Source organism: Echeneis naucrates, chromosome 9 (assembly GCF_900963305.1).
Source record: "Echeneis naucrates chromosome 9, fEcheNa1.1, whole genome shotgun sequence".
In the NCBI taxonomy this organism is placed as follows: Eukaryota; Metazoa; Chordata; class Actinopteri; order Carangiformes; family Echeneidae; genus Echeneis; species Echeneis naucrates.
Window position 1 is genome coordinate 14,944,056 of NC_042519.1, and position 18,159 is coordinate 14,962,214.

At 42.2% G+C, this 18,159-nt stretch overlaps 2 protein-coding genes across 2 annotated transcripts; one reads left to right on the plus strand and one right to left on the minus strand.

Annotated features, from left to right (window-relative positions):
- Nucleotides 1-2,340: 2,340 nt before the first annotated feature.
- rgs7bpa (regulator of G protein signaling 7 binding protein a) lies at nucleotides 2,341-7,702 on the plus strand. The gene is made up of 6 exons (XM_029511398.1): nucleotides 2,341-2,490; nucleotides 3,599-3,765; nucleotides 6,164-6,294; nucleotides 6,900-7,044; nucleotides 7,428-7,498; nucleotides 7,611-7,702. Exons 1-6 carry the CDS (start codon nucleotides 2,341-2,343, stop codon nucleotides 7,700-7,702), a joined length of 756 nt encoding a protein of 251 aa, XP_029367258.1.
- Nucleotides 7,703-8,968: 1,266 nt separating this feature from the next.
- On the minus strand, nucleotides 8,969-15,306 carry c7a (complement component 7a). Its single transcript, XM_029510523.1, has 18 exons — nucleotides 15,176-15,306; nucleotides 14,903-14,964; nucleotides 14,673-14,751; nucleotides 14,322-14,463; nucleotides 13,997-14,141; nucleotides 13,754-13,892; nucleotides 13,045-13,188; nucleotides 12,679-12,922; nucleotides 11,974-12,090; nucleotides 11,671-11,837; nucleotides 11,341-11,569; nucleotides 10,929-11,100; nucleotides 10,687-10,774; nucleotides 10,176-10,308; nucleotides 9,907-10,095; nucleotides 9,684-9,774; nucleotides 9,410-9,597; nucleotides 8,969-9,321 (listed from the first exon to the last, which is right to left on the minus strand). Exons 1-18 carry the CDS (start codon nucleotides 15,179-15,181, stop codon nucleotides 9,137-9,139), a joined length of 2,520 nt encoding a protein of 839 aa, XP_029366383.1. The 5' UTR covers nucleotides 15,182-15,306; the 3' UTR covers nucleotides 8,969-9,136.
- Between the last annotated feature and the right edge of the window lie 2,853 nt (nucleotides 15,307-18,159).

Here is an 18,159-nt window from a genome sequence, read left to right on the forward strand (position 1 = left end):
CATGATGTGGATATGATCTGGGCCCTGCAAAGTGTCCTGCTCCTGTCTGGTCAGGAGCTGATCAAGCAGCTTCTAATCTTTGCTGTTTCACCTCCAATGCAATCCCATATCAGTCTGTTAACATTTTAATGAGGAGCACAATCAGATGAGATATTCCAATCTGATCCGCCTTCAATAACATATCTGATAAATTTAATAGGACAGCTATGTAAATGGCAAAATCACTGTTACGTTTCCACTAACCCCAAACATGAGTATAAAAAGCGATGTGTAAATATATTTCATAATAACATTTAAAAAATCTGGACAATGAAGTAGAGATTTGGGAGATTTATAGAGCTCTTGTTCGCACTTTTACCCAAAATCCAGAATATAAAATCAAATCATAACACAATATCGCCAAGATAATACTGCTAATAAAAGCTGACTACGGTGTGACTCCATCGCAATTCAACTTAATAACAAAGGAATAGCTTGAGCACACACGCGTATTGGGTGAATGTCAATATTAATGTCACAACAAAACATTTACTGAAGTCAAATGAACAGTTTCCTCTTTGACAGGAGTTCACATTGATTTCAACGGTTTTAATGGTTTCAGTGTTCAAAATCACGACCATACAACATATTCTTACAACTAAGCCCATTTTAGTTGCCATTTGACCCATGCATACAGTAGCCTTCCTTTTTCCAGTCAGAACAAAGATTGTGTTTATTATTTGTTCATTTCAAACCTGTACATTAAGTGTTTGGTTTGAGTAGGCCAGTGTTTTCTAAGAATCCATTTTACATTGAAACATATAAATATACATTATACATACAGGTGAGGAGATGATCATCTATCCAATAACAATAATAATAAAGATGCATGTATATGTATCTTTATTTATTATTATGCCATTGTATATTCAAAATAAAGAATATAGTAAAGAGCAGTTTATATTTTTTGCTTTCAGTTGTTAACATATTTAAATATGGCATCAAATGTGCTGTGAGTCCGGAGCCATGTGAGCTAAGAAGGTGCATTTTTCTGTCCATGGTGGACTGAGCTGAGTCTCAGCTTTTCTGTTACACAGGAGCAAATAACTCTTTTATTTTTATTTTTTTTTTTATTATTAAAATTGGAGAAGCTTGTAGGTTAGAATCCATTAACTCCCATCCAAAGAAACTAGGCTATTTGTAACAGCACCATTTCTTCAAGATCACCACGTGTGAATACTGCTGCAGGCCATGTGCCTCTGACTGTATATTTACAACACACAGATGGATTCTTAAAGCTGTCCTCTGCGTTCACAATGAAATAGTAATGCAGGTTTAGAAACAGCACTCATCGTTCACTGAAATGGACTCTTAATGTATTCAGAATGACACACACACACACACACTCTTCCTGCACACGAGGATCAACATGTCGTGGTAGATTCTTCCTATTGGATGGATCTGAACATGAAGGCTGAAGTTGAAATAAAAGTCATTGTGTTATAGTTGGTCTCCTGCCTTTCAGACCGGGATCAGGGCGGGGGTCTGGACCTGATGGGGCCCTGTGAGTAAGTCCGTCCTTTGGGTGCGCAGCCACAAAGCCACGTCAGGCCTGCAGCGGCTGCTCTTCATCTTCTTCTTCTGCGTCTCCAAGGTTAGTCAGACAGGCTGCAGACAGACGCGGGGAGTTCGCCTTTCGTCTTGTCTGTTTGTTTGGCTTCTGGACGTGCAGCTACGGCACACAGACCTGAAGTGTCTGCTGCTCTGCGTTGTCAGCTCGTCGGCGGGGGACGCAGGCGGCGTTAGTTCGGTTGTGCCGCCGTGAGAAGAGATCCTTATCGTCCGCCGCACTTTGTGCTTCATGGAAACGCGCAATCATAAAAAATGGTTGCATTTGGAGAACATCCGTGAGCGCCAACGACTGCTTCCGACATCGGCGCGTCAGAGGAGACACCTCAGCTATAAGCCGGACTCCGGGTTCTGGGTGTGAAGTCCTCAGCTGCTGGACTGAAGGTGACTCTTCGCCCCGTCGCAGTCAAGGCGATGCGGAGAGGAGCCGCAGCCGCTCATCCGGCACTTCTGCGATCAGAGGCTCGTCTGGGAAGATCCCCGCTCCCTCTCCCGCTGTAAGGACCAGAGGAAACGTGGGAGCTGAACAGTAACCGAGCACCAGCTCAGCCGGTAGTCGGCGAAGGTGAATTGAACGTAAACGGAGTGGAGAATAAGGTGGACGGCGAGGTGCGGGGCTGTGAGGCATACATAGAGAAAGTGGTGGAGTTTGGGGGAGGCGGGGGGGGGGGAGAGGGAACAAGACCCAACCGTGTTCTGTATTAGGGCTGTTTTATTAGTGGATGTGTATGCATGAGTTCTGCATCGAATGGGCGCAAAAACCGCCCCAGATCCGCCGGGAACATCTTCCAGATCGGCAAGCCTCCTTACAGAGACCCGCAGAGGAGGGAGAGCACCGAGAGCACCCGCAAAGCCCAGCGCGCCGTGGCCGACTGCAGAATGGTAGGTCTGCGACACGTCAATGCTGCATGGAGTGCTGTGTTTCTGCCCCAACATGTCTTTGTTCCAGGACGGCTGGCTATCCCGTGGATGCAGGATGCGCAGGCGACAGCTGTTTATAGCCGCAAACGAGGGGGGGGGGGGGGGGGGAGAAATCTGTATCCCGGTGTAGGAGCCTAAAAATAGCTTTATGCATTTGCATTGTTTTTATCAGCAGTGAAGCCAAACAGATCAGATCGGGTCGGTTTGTGCTGTTTGACTGTGTGATTTGTGTATTTTGATGTGTGCAAAGCTGCTGGCGATTCGGAGTAGATTCCAAAATTGCATGAATTGTGAGATTATCAACGGGCGGGTGGAAAAGGGAAAGGGAAAGGGAAAGGGAAAGGGAAAGGGTGGGGGGGGGGGGGGGGGTATTCGTGATCATGGCACAGATGTCCTGGGTTTTGACAGATGCAGGCAGCAGTGATCATATGTGCTTCATCCCTTTCATACCTCGGTGAATATCATGGAGACTCGTCGCTGTTACGGACAAAGCTTGGCGCTGTGCACAAGTTGCACACGAAATGAACGACCGTTTGTGCCCCGGATCTCAAGATCTGAAGCTGTGCAAACAACCGAAGTTAGCATAATGGGACCCCCCCCCCCCCCACCTCCGCGCCAATAATAAATCAATTCATTCACCAAGCAATCTGACTTTTCGAACCAGCCAGTGGATCTCAGCTCTTCACGTTTTGCCTCATCAGACATCTACGGGGTTTTTTTTTGTTTTTTGTTTTTTTTTGGGGGGGGGGGGGCTCATCTGTGCAAGGTTGCAATTTCTGAAATACTACTTTCATCGAAGCACATGTCCCGAGTTTGTGAAAGCGGGGGAGAGGGGAAATGAATGGGTAAGGCAGGATCCAGTGCTGCTCAGCATTTCCTCCGTGGCTGACAAGTCAATATAAAACCTATTCCACTGCAATGACCTGAATACGAAACATTTTCCCAAATGTTCCAACCAAAAAACAAAACAAAAGTTGTTTGTCATATTTGTAGGCCTCTGGTGTTTTCTTGACGCTGTCGAATGAATAACTTCTTTCTCTAATGATTTTATCATCTCATTGAAACACAGATCGTCCAGGAATTCAATACACTCGTGGCTTTGTACCGTGAGCTGGTCATCTCCATCGGTGAGATCACGGTGGACTGTCCTTCTCTCCGGGCCGAGATGCTGAAGACCCGGACTAAAGGCTGCGAAATGGCGCGAGCGGCGCATCACAGTCTCTCGCTGATATCCGGGTGAGTTGGCACCAACGCTGTCCGTGGTGCTGAAAGCGTCGATCTGCGGCGGAGCTTATTTCACCCAAAGTACATCTCTGATTTGCATAAGCGTCCCCCGTTTTACGCGCATTTAAACTTAAGCCTGCTCCTCTACACTTCAAAGAAATCATCTAAGTGTCTGCTCCGTTAGTGTGAAGCTCCTAAGTGCTGAGTTGGGTGGGAATATTTCAACACTGCAGCAACAGTAGATGTGGCTGTATTCTACTGCCTTCATCAAGAAAATATTCCCCACAAACAAAGGTGATGACACTTTTGAAGTGCTTCGTTTAGAATTCCTTTTTGTTTTTTGTTAAAGTTATGACGAGCAACATCTGTTGACTGGTCATGTCCAGCTGTGCTCTCCTTAGCAAATGGCCTCTACGCTGGTGCCAATTTGAAAGAAGGGCAAAGTGAGGTTTGGGATTTGAAGGTCCTCAGTGATGCTAAGGATGCCAGCTGACTTGGCACCCTCAAACTTACTTAAATAACAATCAGACAGACTGAAGCCAGCGGTGAGAGAGATTTGGAGAATGTCTGCAGTGCTTGCTGCGTGCCAAAATTCAGGCACTGTTGGAACAGTAACAGCCACAGGTTTACTCTCGCTATGGCCCATATTCTTCAGTATGAATGACATATTTAAACTATTTGCTGGAGACATGTGAAATCATTTAATGTTTTCTCACGTTATACATTTTTAGAAAGATGTAATCAAAATGTAAAAGGTCACGCTCTCCTCAGCTCTGTAACATATTTCCTGGTTCAATAATTAAACCACTTGTTATATCATACAGAGATTTAAGAGTGCATATCTTTCACTGTCTGTTACATGCATGACAAAATCTTTCCATTTAATGGATGGAGGCTTTGAACTACAAGTACATAACACACTCATGCAGTTAGCCAGCAAATACATCTACTGGATTTTTCCATGCATGAATCATGCAACAGCCGTTGAACATGGGCATCTCAGTTGCTTTTTATAACAAGGCTTTAATAGCATCTTACTTTCATCTTTTGAGAAACTGCAGTTTACTGTTCAGCACCTTTATGCTCTATGTTATTCTTTTTTTTTTTCTTTTTTCAAATATATGATTTGTATTTACACAGCCAGAATACGGTGGAGCAGCTTTGGTGAGACCTCTAAGTTCCCACTGATGTCAGCATCAATATTGCTGTCATCATCATCACCAGCACCCAGTCTAAGTCTCCTCTTCTCAGAGCTCTACAGGCCATTTTGATGTCTGTCTTCCCTACTAGACACACCAAGCGTGAATTAGACACTACAGATTATTCCCCTTTAATCAAATAAAGCTGGTGTGTCTGAATGGTTTGAGTGAAGCAGGACCTTTCCAATGTGCTAGAGGAAAGCTGATAAGCAGGATGGCACTGGTGACAGATGTGCTCTAGCAACAGTACTGTAGAAGGCAGCACTGTGACATAACAAGGATGGGAAGGAAAGACTTGCTGTTGGAGGAGTGGATAAAGCGACAGCTTGATTTGTGTGTGAACTATTTGTACCAGGTGCAAGTTTCACACCTTTCATTGCTGTCACTTTCCGATGCAATATCACACCCACTGCATATCACCTGCTGTAGTTTCCCAGATTTATGTGGTTGTGAAGCTACTGCTGTGTCTTATAAAAACTAGGGATCAGCTGTCTGTAAATAAAAAAAAAAATAGTCAGAGGGAGTTCTAATGTTTGAACTATCTCAGCTCATTTTATTTTGATAATCAGATAGTTACAGACACACGGCTCGCACAATGACATAAACAAGAGCATTAAGAAACAGTTTTGAAGGTGCTATTTAAAGAAGCCCATCGCTGTTATTTTCTCTTCATTAATGCACCCCCCACAGCTTAGCTCTGATTGAAACATTTTCATTCTACATAGCTAAAAGTAAATTTCAGCCTCTAAGGTTATAAAGCCTATGGAAAGCAGCCACTAAATACACAACAAGAAGCACACTTTAATGCTGTTGCCCTGTGTACACAACAGCTGCCAAACGCAACCAGCCAAAACCACTGTGGCATCGCTCCTGTGGGCGGTCCATTTCCTGGGGGGGGGTGGGGGGCATCACAGACATTTTTGCTAACATGCATAGTTTGACTATGTGCCAAACTAGGGCATTAACTGTACTTTATCTTTAGGTAAAAATAGAAGAGAGTTGTTTGCTCCTGTTTAACTGTTTAAAATATAATTTACAGATTTAAAGATTAGTCAATGTAGCTCAACCTCTGATATTTATTTGAGTATTTAAGGAGAAACGGAGAAGAATTTCTGAATTTCTTTGATTTTGTCATTTAATTTCATGAAGTTGGTCGTTGTATCACATGAGTGTCAGTAACCTTGCTGTGCTCTCACCATGTGTCATTCCAGGCCAGAGGACGGGGAGATCCACCCTGAGATCTGTAGGCTCTTCATCCAGCTGCAGTGCTGTCTGGAGATGTACATTACTGAGATGCTTAAATCTGTCTGCTTGCTGGGCTCCCTGCAGCTACACAGGAAAGGTTATTACTTTAGGAAGTTTCACCGCCACTGTAGCTTTAAACTACCTTCCCTTTAGAGTTTGTGTGTGATCACATCCATGTGTGCTAACTTATACAGAGCATGCTTTGTTTCGGCAGCGCAGCGGCATATTGGTTAGCGCTGATGACCCCACAACAAGAAGGTCGCAGGCTCGGTTCCCGGCCTGGGACCTTTCTGTGTGGAGTCTGCATGTTCTCCCTCCAGGTATCCAGTTTCCTCCCGTCCAAGGACATCGCGGTTGGGTTAATTGGTGACTCTAAATTGTCCGTAGGTTTGAGTGTGAGTGGTTGTTGGTCTCTGTCTGTCTCTGTGTGTTGACCCTGTGGGCTGGGATTGGCTCCAGTACCCCCCCGTGACCTGGAAACAGATAAGCGGTAGAAGATGAATGAATGAATGAATGCTTCGTTTCTCTTTTGACTATTAATAAATGTAGAAGAAAGAAACAAGAGACTGACAGCACTCTAAATGAATGAATGTCCGCATTATTTCATTAGCCTGATGATCAAATACATGAACAATTGTAAAACAGCGTCTCACATGGCTGTTGTGGCGACACATGTTTCAGTCTCGATGCTCTGTGTGTTAGGGAAGGACTCCTGTGGGGCTCCCGGGGTTGACGCTAAGATTGAGGAGAGCTCAGACATCCCTATCCTGGAGGACACCTCTTCCTCTCCTACTGATTGTCCTCAGCTCTGCTGGTTGGTGGCAACTGACATAGAAAACATAGAAAAGTATGTGGACAAAAAGCTTTTTCCAGGTTGTGTGTGTTTGTCAATTTTTTGGTTGAAGAACAATATGTTAGGAAACATATTCCAAATTGTATTATCATTATTGTTGCTGTTGTTATATTAAATTAATTTATTTACGTTATTCACACCATTACACTTACATATGAATATGTATATATATGTTTGTATGTCAACACGACCAATAATGTAACTCTTACTTGCTTTGGTAAGTTATCGTTTTGTCTATTAACACTGTGATTACCAGATTATTAACTATGGTAGCCAACATTATTTACAGCCTGCAGTTTCTGTAGTTGCTGTACTTGTTAGCACAGACAACAATGTGAAATCAGATGACAAAAGAGGTCTAATTTGTGTTTTTGCAGAGATATGAGGGAGATGAAGAACCTTCTCAGTAAACTCAGGGAGACAATGCCTTTACCACTGAAGAACCAAGGTAAGACACGCACACGATCACGCACACGTCTCAATCCATCAGATCACGGTTTCAGGGCTGAAACTAGCAGAAAAGCCTGACTTGGCAGTGGTGTCTGTGTTCTTGTGCCCAGATGACAGCAGTTTGCTGAACCTGACTCCCTACCCACTGGTCCGACAGAGGAAGAGGCGGTTCTTTGGGCTCTGTTGCTTGGTAACCAGCTAAGGGCCCCGCCTTCATGGGTAGGAGGCGGTCACAAAGACACCATTACCCACTGTCCTTCACCACTTGTGTCTCCCACCAATCTATTACTGCCATTTTCAAATAAATTGTCTCTTTCTCTTTTTTTTAAAGGCTGCCCATTTTATAATTTTATTTTGTAATACAAGGAAGCACTGTAACTGCAATGTAATGAAAACAAAAGTCATGAACATATATTTTAAGATATTTTGCAACAGATTTTCCCATGTTTTGGTAAATGAAGTCTGATATCTGCTTGTCCAATGTAAAAGAGGATGAGAGGTCATTTGAAAAAGTCTCAATGTTCAATCACGTACACAAACCTGAGTGAATGAGGTGAGGATTCATGTTTTAAAAAAAAGGGAATAAAAATGTCAGTTTTTGTCACAAAGGATGTGATAAACTATAAATAGACACCATCCAAATATTTGAGGATGGCACTTGCACAGACAGCTATACCTTTGTCCGTCTTAAGATTTGATGACAGGTTTGTGCAGAGTAAGTTTGTTGTGTATTACAGTCTCTGTTTTCTGTTTCTTGCTGTTTTTTCTTCTTAATGTACTTAATTTAGTCTTCCATAAACCAAGAACCTGTACCCAACTTTATCTTTCCAACTTCGAAACAGAATATATGATACACTACTCAAAAAGAAAACGTCTTTGCACACATAATCTATCTATAAATTGAGACATTAGACTTGTATATACACATACTCTTTACGCAATGCTCTCTGAATTATTTTCCAAGTCGGAGTTGGTTAGCAGTGGATCTGTTGGTTGGTGTGAGCAGGGAGGGTGTCACTCTGTCTGAGGCAATCAGTGCAGACAGAGGTGAGACAGCATGGCTCTTGTTTATTAATGATAGTGATCAATGTTTAGGACTTGCTGAAGGTACAGTAGTCAAAGCTGATATAGGTCATTTTACATTGTTAATAAAACTTTTGTTATTGAAACGAACTGGAGTGATTCTCTTAAATGTGGGTTTTTAAAACGGCCACTAGGTGGAGACAAGCCAGCACACGACTGAAGTGTGACCCAAACTGGATTCTTATTGTATTTATGTTATGTTGTGCATGTTATGCAGCATTTTAAGAAATTCTGATGTGTTAAAGCACCATCTGGGAAAAGCAACACCATGTTGGTGTTGTAATCCCATCACAGTATGTTGTTTCTACAGAAATTATATACCAATAATAAGGTTTTTGGATCCTTTAGTATACTACATTAGAGCAAAGGAAAAAAAGTACCACAATGAAAAGGAATTTGAACTTTATTATCTGATTGTTGAATCGACGGCGTAACATGTTTTATTCATGCATAACAATGTGACTTTACAGTGTGTTAAGTAGTGATACTTGGGGAAAAATGTGGATTACATAACTGCTGATTCGTGTATGCAATGGTTGAAGATCCTGCATCCTCAGGAGAAGCAGGGCACGATGTTGGTAACTGTCAGGTTCTCTCCCTTACACTGGCGCAGCCCCGCTTCACACTCACTCATGGTCTGCTCGGCTGCAGCTGCATCCTCTCCCATACGGACACACACATTTAATCCTGTGGTCGCGCAGTCTGCAGAGTCTCTGCAGCGGCACGCATTTGTTTGGTCTGTAAGAGAAGTGGGGAAGATTCTGGAGTGAATAAAAGCAGTGCCGTGGATTAGTCTGGATTGTACTGAAACGCACTAAGGACGAACCATCACAGGTCTCCCAAATGTGACATTTGGTACACCCCGTTGTGTCACGCGTCTGCCAGGTGCACTCGTCGTTGTCTACTAAGAGGAAATTCATCCCCTTACATTGCATCGCATGCATTTGGCACACACTCATAGGGATAGTTTTTCCATTGCCCCGGATACTGCTGCCACACACCTGCAAAGAAGAGCTGGCGGCAAAAACATGTAAATCTTTATTAAATCGTTAAACGACTGGAGCGAGAAAGTCTGACCCATCGGAGGTTAATAGACTTACCCACACTCAAAGGGCATTTTGCACACACACTGTCCTCCGGAAAGCTTCTCCCACAGATTGCATTGGACTGTGGGAGCAATGGCTGTACTGACTGTGGAAAAAAATATATGTATGTAAAAATAAACAATAAAAAATAGCAGCTGAGGTTTACACGAAGAGATTCACATATGACAGGCAAATTGTGTAAACACGGCTGTACTTCTTCTCTTGGAGTAACATTTACCTGGGCCGCACGTGGTGTCCTCAGGGTTTGGTGAAAAATTCAGGCTGGGGTCACAGATAGCTGTCGCCTGGCCCTGTAACGGCCTTCCCTCTGGGCAGGACAAGGTGACTTTCTCCCCAATGTCATAGATCAACTTTGTAGGAGTGACTTTGACACTATCGGCAAGGCCCGTGATTCTGCATTTTGAGACTGGGACAAAAGTTGGAGTTAGACTAAGTTACAGTGTCAGTGACTGCGGTGAATGCTCAACTTTGGCTTTGGGTACTCACCCTTGCACACTCCGGGTCGGGTAGACCAGGTTTGAGCAGCATTGCACTGTAAGATGGAGGTACCAACAAGGTGGTAACCTTCAATGCAGGTGTACTGAACCCGACTGTCCACGAGGTAAATGTCCTTAGGCTCCTGTGGAAGATGTGGTAAAAATGGTGATTAGATTCAGTGTAATTAGTTTATTTATTTTTTTTATTTTTTATTTTTTTAGACACAAAGGTGATTCTATATGACTGAGCTAGAAGTTACGCAAAATGCAATTCAAATATCTACATGAGACTAACACCGATCCTTTATGGATCACATACATAAAAACTTCTCCCACAAATGGGGCCCATTTTCCAGTGATGACTCTCAAATGTGCTTTAGGGGCTAGATTAGTGTGAGTGTGAATGTGAATTTGGGTGCTTATTTTTCAGCTCTCTGTAATATTAATTTAAAAGTTGAATAGTGAAAATATAAAAATTCTGTTTCAGTGTACAGTGAATTCCAGTTTGGCTTCATCTTTACCAGGATGTAGCCGTTGATCAGAGCTGGCGGGGTTCCACACTTCGGTCTTTCTGGCAAAGATCTGTCGAAGCACTGAGGCTCAACAGTTCTGGAAAAATGGTTCACAACAGGACGTTATATAACAGCAAGCTGACTAAAATCCAAATCAAACTTCCTGCCGAGTTCATCTGAAATGTTTGGTGGTGCCTGCTACACATGTGTTACAATACATACTGCATGATAATACTTCAGTTCCTTCTGACCTTAAGTGGTCCAGGTTTAGGTCTTCGCACTCAGATGTCTCAGAGACGTCTCCAGCACAGCCTTGACCTCCATTCTGAGGTGCGGGATTAGAGCAGTATCGCCTTCGAGACCTTCGATTTGCAGAGCACGATGACCAGGACGACCAGCAGGACCAACTACCATGGATCACTCCTTGAATTGAATAAGTAAATGAAGGTAAACGTACCTTGAGTTGTTCAACGTTTACAGACATTTGCTTCTCTGCTGATGTTTACATGTATGCTTCCTTTTGTAAGAATGTGAACGATGAAATGTCCTATCTGGGTGGTGGTAACAACTAAACCTACAGGAATGACCGAATCCAGACAACAGGAACAAAACCAGAACAAAAAACAGGAAGAAGTGAAAACCAATCTGACATGCACAACCCACCGGCTTGACCTTCCTCTTCAGCTCCTGACTCACAGGCCTGTCCTGATGTGCCAGTCTTGCAGATGCATCTGCATGTATTATCATCCATGACAGCCAAGCCATTGTTTCTGCAGGGCTGGCAGTGGCAGGGGTGGTTCTCAGATAGATACTGCTCTATGGCTCTGCGGAGGTAGATCCTCTTCACCGCAGCGCAAGGAGTCTCTTTCACCAGTTCAGACAGCGGCCGCAGCTGGTGAAGGAGAATCAGAGTCCAGAGAGACGGAAGGGATAGGATGATATATTAAATCCAATGCTACAGTCAAGCTTCTGAAGTTGACCTTTGACCCTGACCTTTGGGTTGATGACCACTGGAAATGATCTGATGGAGTCTGCCCAATTTTTGAACATCTCCACATTCTTCGAGTTGTCACGAAGGTGCATCGTTTCAAACCCAAGGGAATACTGGGGGTCACCTCCCTCCAGTTTCACATATGGCCTCACATTGTTAGAGGAATGACCTTTGTTTTAAATAAAAAAAAAATTAAAAGAGAAAGAAAAAATGTTTCAAGAGATAACCAATGACAAGAATTCAACATTCAGCTGCTTTTAAAAGCTGTAGTATTATTTTTATTTTTAGATAACATCAAACTTTACCTGTATTTATTGGCACACGAGTGTCTGAATCTTGGGAACAATGCTCCGAGTAAATGGGGAAGAACAAAAACCAGCGCTTTTTGGTGACACACTCTCTGAATGAGCTGGTCTCATGGACTGTTAGAGTAAAGAACAGCAAAAATGTTATCATTAATTATTTAAATATAACTAGATACAAATAGAGATGCTAGAGATATATTGACATGGCCATGAAAAAAATCTTAGTTGTGACATCAATTTTGAAAATGTGGTGCCATATTGTATCCGATATAATCCAGAATAGTATCAAAGATATTGTGGAAATCATCGAATACATTTCAGAAATGCAATGGAGTTGTTGTTTTTTTTTTTCCAGAAATGTTTAATTTTAGCTTGTTTGTTTTATTTTCTCAAACTGTTTCTTTGAAAATAGCTGTTTTGTTTTCTGAGATATCTCAATTTAGGTTTTTCCACCAAAGTGAATATTCTTATTCACTACATTCAAATATTCTTGCTTTAATATCACTGATGTTTTGTTAACACACTCACCAAATGTTATACATCATGTACTTACCCTTACTGGGGGAAAAAATTAAATAGGCAGATCAGTTCAGCAGCAGAACATTAAGTGAAATAAGTTACTTTGTTCCCTTCATGTTGTATCTAATAATGCTAATTTAGGTATATTTAAATTTGACAAGCTGCTGATGGTTTAATAATCCTCACCAATATGCTTTTCAGAATTGCTATCAATCCTGATGATGAAATTGAGGGAACCGCCGAGGCTGCCCTCGGACACGTAGTGTGTTCCAAACCTCTTCAGGAGGTTCCTATAGGCAGCGAACACATAGACAGATGGCAGCTTGCCCAGCGCCCTCCACAGCTCCTCAGATATTGGGATGTACTTCGGAGAGTTACTCTGGAACTGAGCTATCTCTACGTCATTCTTTAACACCAAAAGCTTTTTGGCCTTTATGGGGCAAAAACAACAACAAAAAAGGAACGGTTATGGGACATTTTCTACTTTTTTTCTTTTCAGAATAAGATGCTTTCTCTCAGTGAGTCACTGTTAAAGATAACGTTGATACAAACCTGAGTCTTGTCGTATTTCTCTTTCCTGTCAAAGTTGCGAAATCCATTTGTGGTCCCAGACACTTTTTCTCTGGTGGTAATGTCTTTTTCATAGTGCCATTCACTTTGATACATGTCATCACTGATATCAGTCTGAGCTTTGACCTGAAGACAAAGGTTTCTGTTATTTCATAACATTCAGTGAATAATTTCATATGATTCGGAATTGCAGAACAAAATGCACAGGTTCATATAGCAACAAATGGAAATGACATCAAAAGCAAGCACCAATTTCAACTACAAGTGGTGCTGTAGTGTAATATTCTGCATTGAATGTATTTGGACCAAAAAAATACAGTATTAGTTGTTTAAAACAATCTCTGCTCACGCTCTCATGTTTTAAGCAGTAGAAACAGACACAGTGTTGTTGTGCTGTTGCGTAGCGATTGGTTGGGTGTTCGTGTCTAACCCTGTAACATCAGCCAACATTGGTCCTTTTAAGGTTTAAAAGAAAAAGCTTCACTGACTGGAATTTTAATTAATTCCCAAATGAATATATGTAATTTAATACCACTGAGTCATAATGTTAGAAAAATACGCAGAGTAAAATTATTATATTATCCAATTATAAGGTTGGCATATTGAATGAATGCCTGTTGATATGTGGAATATGTAATTGCCAGAATTAGTCATATTAATTATAATTGAAAGTGTTTGCAGAGTGACCGACCCTGTTGCTGTACTGGATTGTGCTGAGGGGTAGTCGCTGAAACATATTGTTGACACCGCTGAAGATGACGCGACATTGACCCCCAAAGCTCAGCGTATTGATGACCGTGGCCTTCCACTTCCCTTCCACCATATCAAACCTGTACAAGCAAAGACACGGTGTCAGCGGAAAGCCTTTTTAACTCTGTGTGTTCTTGTATGGTTCCACTAAATCAGTAATACAGTATCAAGATTGAGCCTTCACCCTTTTCCCAGACTTTGAGTGCCAGGTGGGGGGATGTTGGTGTTGCACACATTAAAACGTTCAGTGAAACAGGACCGTTCATCTAATCCATCTTCCTGACAATCCTGATCTCCATTACACTGCAGGCTGCGGCTAATACACTTCCCTAAGGGTCAAATCAGACTTCATTTGTAAACTGCTTTTCATCCAACTGAGCAACACAAAGTGCTTCACATATAAAAAAAAACAAAACAAAAAACACATATGCATTCACAGACAAGTAAGTAAAAGAAAGTATTACTCAATTCCTTATGATTTTAGGAGTGACCAGAGCTTTATTTCTGACCTGATCGACAGCGAAACCAGTCTCCGCATCCCTCCTCCAGAGGGCAGGCTTGTGTTGTCTCACAGCCTCTGGACTCAGTCGCCTCTCCTGCACATGAGTTCCCTCCAAACTGAGAAAAAACAGCTATGGTCCGACTTCTGGTCTGCAATACATCACATTGCAACAAAAAAGAATATGAACGTTGATACCAACATGAAAATGTCTGCAGGCAAAAAATAAATAAATAAATAAATAAATAAAAAAGGTCAGCTTCTCCTGGCAGATTGGTCATTTAAACGAGTCGCACTATTGCGACTCGTTTGTATGGGTGAATATCAAATTAGCTGAAATTGGCCAATAAATCCTCCTAACCTGTAATTTGGTGCAGGGATCACACTCTGACCAAGCACCATAAGATCCCCACTGGCAATGAACCCTTGCATAGCAAAACCTTGGAAATGAAATTTGAGTTGAATTTTCAAGTTATTCCTTAAATTACACATATATAAATACATACACATAAATGAATATGAATCAACAATGTCTGATCATTTTAATGTAAAAGTGTTTGTTTTGTTTTTTTATTTTTTAAGCATATTTACCCTTTGGCAGTAAAGAGGACTAACAGCCATGGCAAAGCTGTTGACAAGAGTTGTGCAATGTTCTGAAGAAGCGATAAAAAGAGACGAGTCAAATCAATTCTGTGCAAACAGTGAGTACAGTATTACAACAAAAACACACAAAGCAGATAAATGTGAAAATAGTCTCACTCTAAAATGTGATCAAAATCGTGCAATCGTGCAGATCAAATGTTTGGCAAAAGTCTGAAAAATGTGTTCGTAATTTCCTCACGGCTGAGCGTAAAATGCATTTACCTTCATGGTGACTGAAGAACAGCAAAGAAGGAGAGTCACAGTTTCACACTGATTTCTGTAGGTTTGAGCTTGTTAGGGAGGAAATCGCTGAAAGAAGTCGACGTGAGCACATCGATGCACAAATGGAAGAGTGCAAATATTGCAAGAGAAAATACCTTTTTACGGGAAGAGCTCCTCCCAAAAGCCTCATGCATAGGATCATTTTGAAACTCAAAGGTTAGATTCCTCACTGAGTGATAGTCTCCCCCGATAACAGCTGTTATCTGCTGCTCTGCTGCTCTGACACTAGCAAAAAAAAAAGAAAAACAACGACAAAAAAACAGAACACATGAAAGGCAAACCTCTGCATTTGTTACTGAATACTTGCATGAGACCTCACGACCAGCTGCTACAACCCCCCTATTTATTCCTCTTTCTCTCTCGGCCTTGACTCTTTTTTTTTTTTTTTTTGGCTCTTCATGTAACCTAGAAGAGCTTTCCTCTTCCCAGCAGGCCTGCTCACAACAGACTGCATCTCTCTCACACACATAGGTTTAGGTTCACTGGCCTGAGTGTGAGTGACATTGCTTATTTTTGTCTGGATGTCTCCATAAATCGGCCTGTGGGACGATGAGACGGGCTGATTATGAGCTGTGATGTAAACTAGCGAACACTGGAGGGCAACAGAGATTTGAGGGTTGTTTTCTCTTTATGACTCTTTAAACGTAGATTCGTCGGTAGAGGACTGGTTTTTGTGAAACCCTGCATCAAGGCCTCTGAGGTGATAGCTGAATTCAGATTAAATGAGTAATAATGTTTGTCTCTCGACAAGAGAAACAGCGAGAAGAAGTATTTCTTTAGATTCTGTGCCTGCCAATGACGATGTTTTCTTCTATTTGTATGATGAATCCACTTCTCTGTCTAATTATGGACATACATCACAGGCAGACAGGATGCCACGCTGTGCATACCCTCCACATTCAGGCAGCTGAAGAGGGAATATTATGATGATTGAGTGTTCAGAGGAGAGGCTTTTTTAGCAGCTGCAGGGCAGGTGTAGTTGGGCCAGTGAGCATTCATTTATGCTGTCCATCATTTCCTGATATTTGCATAGGACAATGTGTTCCTGCCTACATGTGTAAGAATGTCAAATTAATGTGCAGCTCAACTTGCAAATGACTTGCAAAGACACAGAAAGGATTACTTTGGCTGCAGTGGCAGTGGTGTTTGGAAAAGGGTAATATACTTCTCTAGCCCTGAACCAATAACTCAGCTGCAGACCAGAGAAAATTAAGAAACACAAGTACAAGAAGCTCTTCATACATGCAATCCAACTCTTTGTTCAGTAAAAAAACGAGCAATTGCTCAGGGTAATCACCTTATCCAATTCCCTTTATTCTCCAGAGAGTTTTAGGGAAAAGCAGAAATTGGTCGGTAAGGAGAGAAACAAAACTTCTATGTGACAGCAGGGAACTTCATTATAGTGCTGTGTAAATATTTGATTACATGCAACTTCCACCGCTCACAAAACATCATTAAAACACCTCAGCTGCCAATCCAAATTTCCGACAACTGAAACTTGTGTCACGCTGGCTTTGTGCATACCAGACTGAGATAATACGCGATTTCTTGTGTTAGTGAAATGTCCACCAATGCTTAATGACTCAGCTACTGTACAGCAGCCAGCCAAGTCCCAGCACCCCAGGCGAGAATAGCAGTTGGCTCAGACAATAGGTCACCAGACCGTGCCCTCCATTAGTGCCGCCTCTGTGGGTCTCATGATGTTCAGAGAGCCATCTTTGACCGCCATCTGCCCTGGAACTTTTGTCTGCCAGAGAGAGCAGTCTGCAAGGTTCAGACAGAGAACGGCCCAGTTAATGAATATGCAAGCAGAAAAACAAAACTGTCTTCCACAAACGGGTCCGAAGTCCCTCGTCACTTTCGGCCGAGGGACACCTCCAACAACGGTTGTTCCCAAACATCCAAACTCTTGACGATCCATAGACATTCAAAGTTTGGATAACGACCCCGCTGAGGTTACACACCTGAGCTTCATCACCAGCTTAACCTTGTAAGAAAGACACAAACTCAGCTTCTTGGATGAGGAGCGATATATCTTCACAGATACAGAACCATGTCCAGTCTTACTGGACTCAATTGTTTTTGGATGGCATGATGATATATTGATTTCAGTTTAGTCTGCAGTCTCTGAGGTCGCACTACATGGTAAACCACCACTGGCCTTTTCAGCCGCAGCGTTGCTTACTGGTGAAATCTCTCTTCCTCCCCCTCTCATTTCAAACTTTGCTGAAACTGTGTGCCTTGCTGCTGCCCTTCTTTAAACTGATTGAATGCCATCATCCATCTCTGCCTCCTCCATCTCTACCTCCCCCTCACGTTTGCATGTGTGTACATGACAGAGGGAGACAGACTGACACAAATATACGCACACTGTTAAGAACACAATGAACTGCTTTGTTCAGCGAAGACGACAAATGGACAATAAAATCCTAGGATATATACCAGCGCTTCCTCTTTCACTTCTCCTCAAAAGGTATTCTTAATAAGCTGCAGTCCATTATTCCATTAGTAAGCCGCAGAGCCCACAGACAACTGGATGATGACAACATTTAAAGGAGCCTCACATGAAATGAAAAAGTGTTTATACACTTCTTCCTTCGACTGCTGAAGTGTACCATTTAAGCACGATTCCCCTTCAGACCAGCCTGACTGTGGTTACCACCACAACACTGCAGATAACAGTGAGTTTGTGCAGCTAATGAACAGTTTTAGTGAGTGTAAATGATCATTCATTTGGGCACTCAATAAAATTCACTGATATTATTTTTCAAAAGTTATCAAAATGTGCTAACATCGCAGGATTGACACGACAGAAGGTCAGAATAACTCATCACAATACATATTTGTATTTCAAAGCTACAGGGAGACGCACGAAGAAAGCACACACACACACACACACACACACAATCAGCCTTGGAGTTATG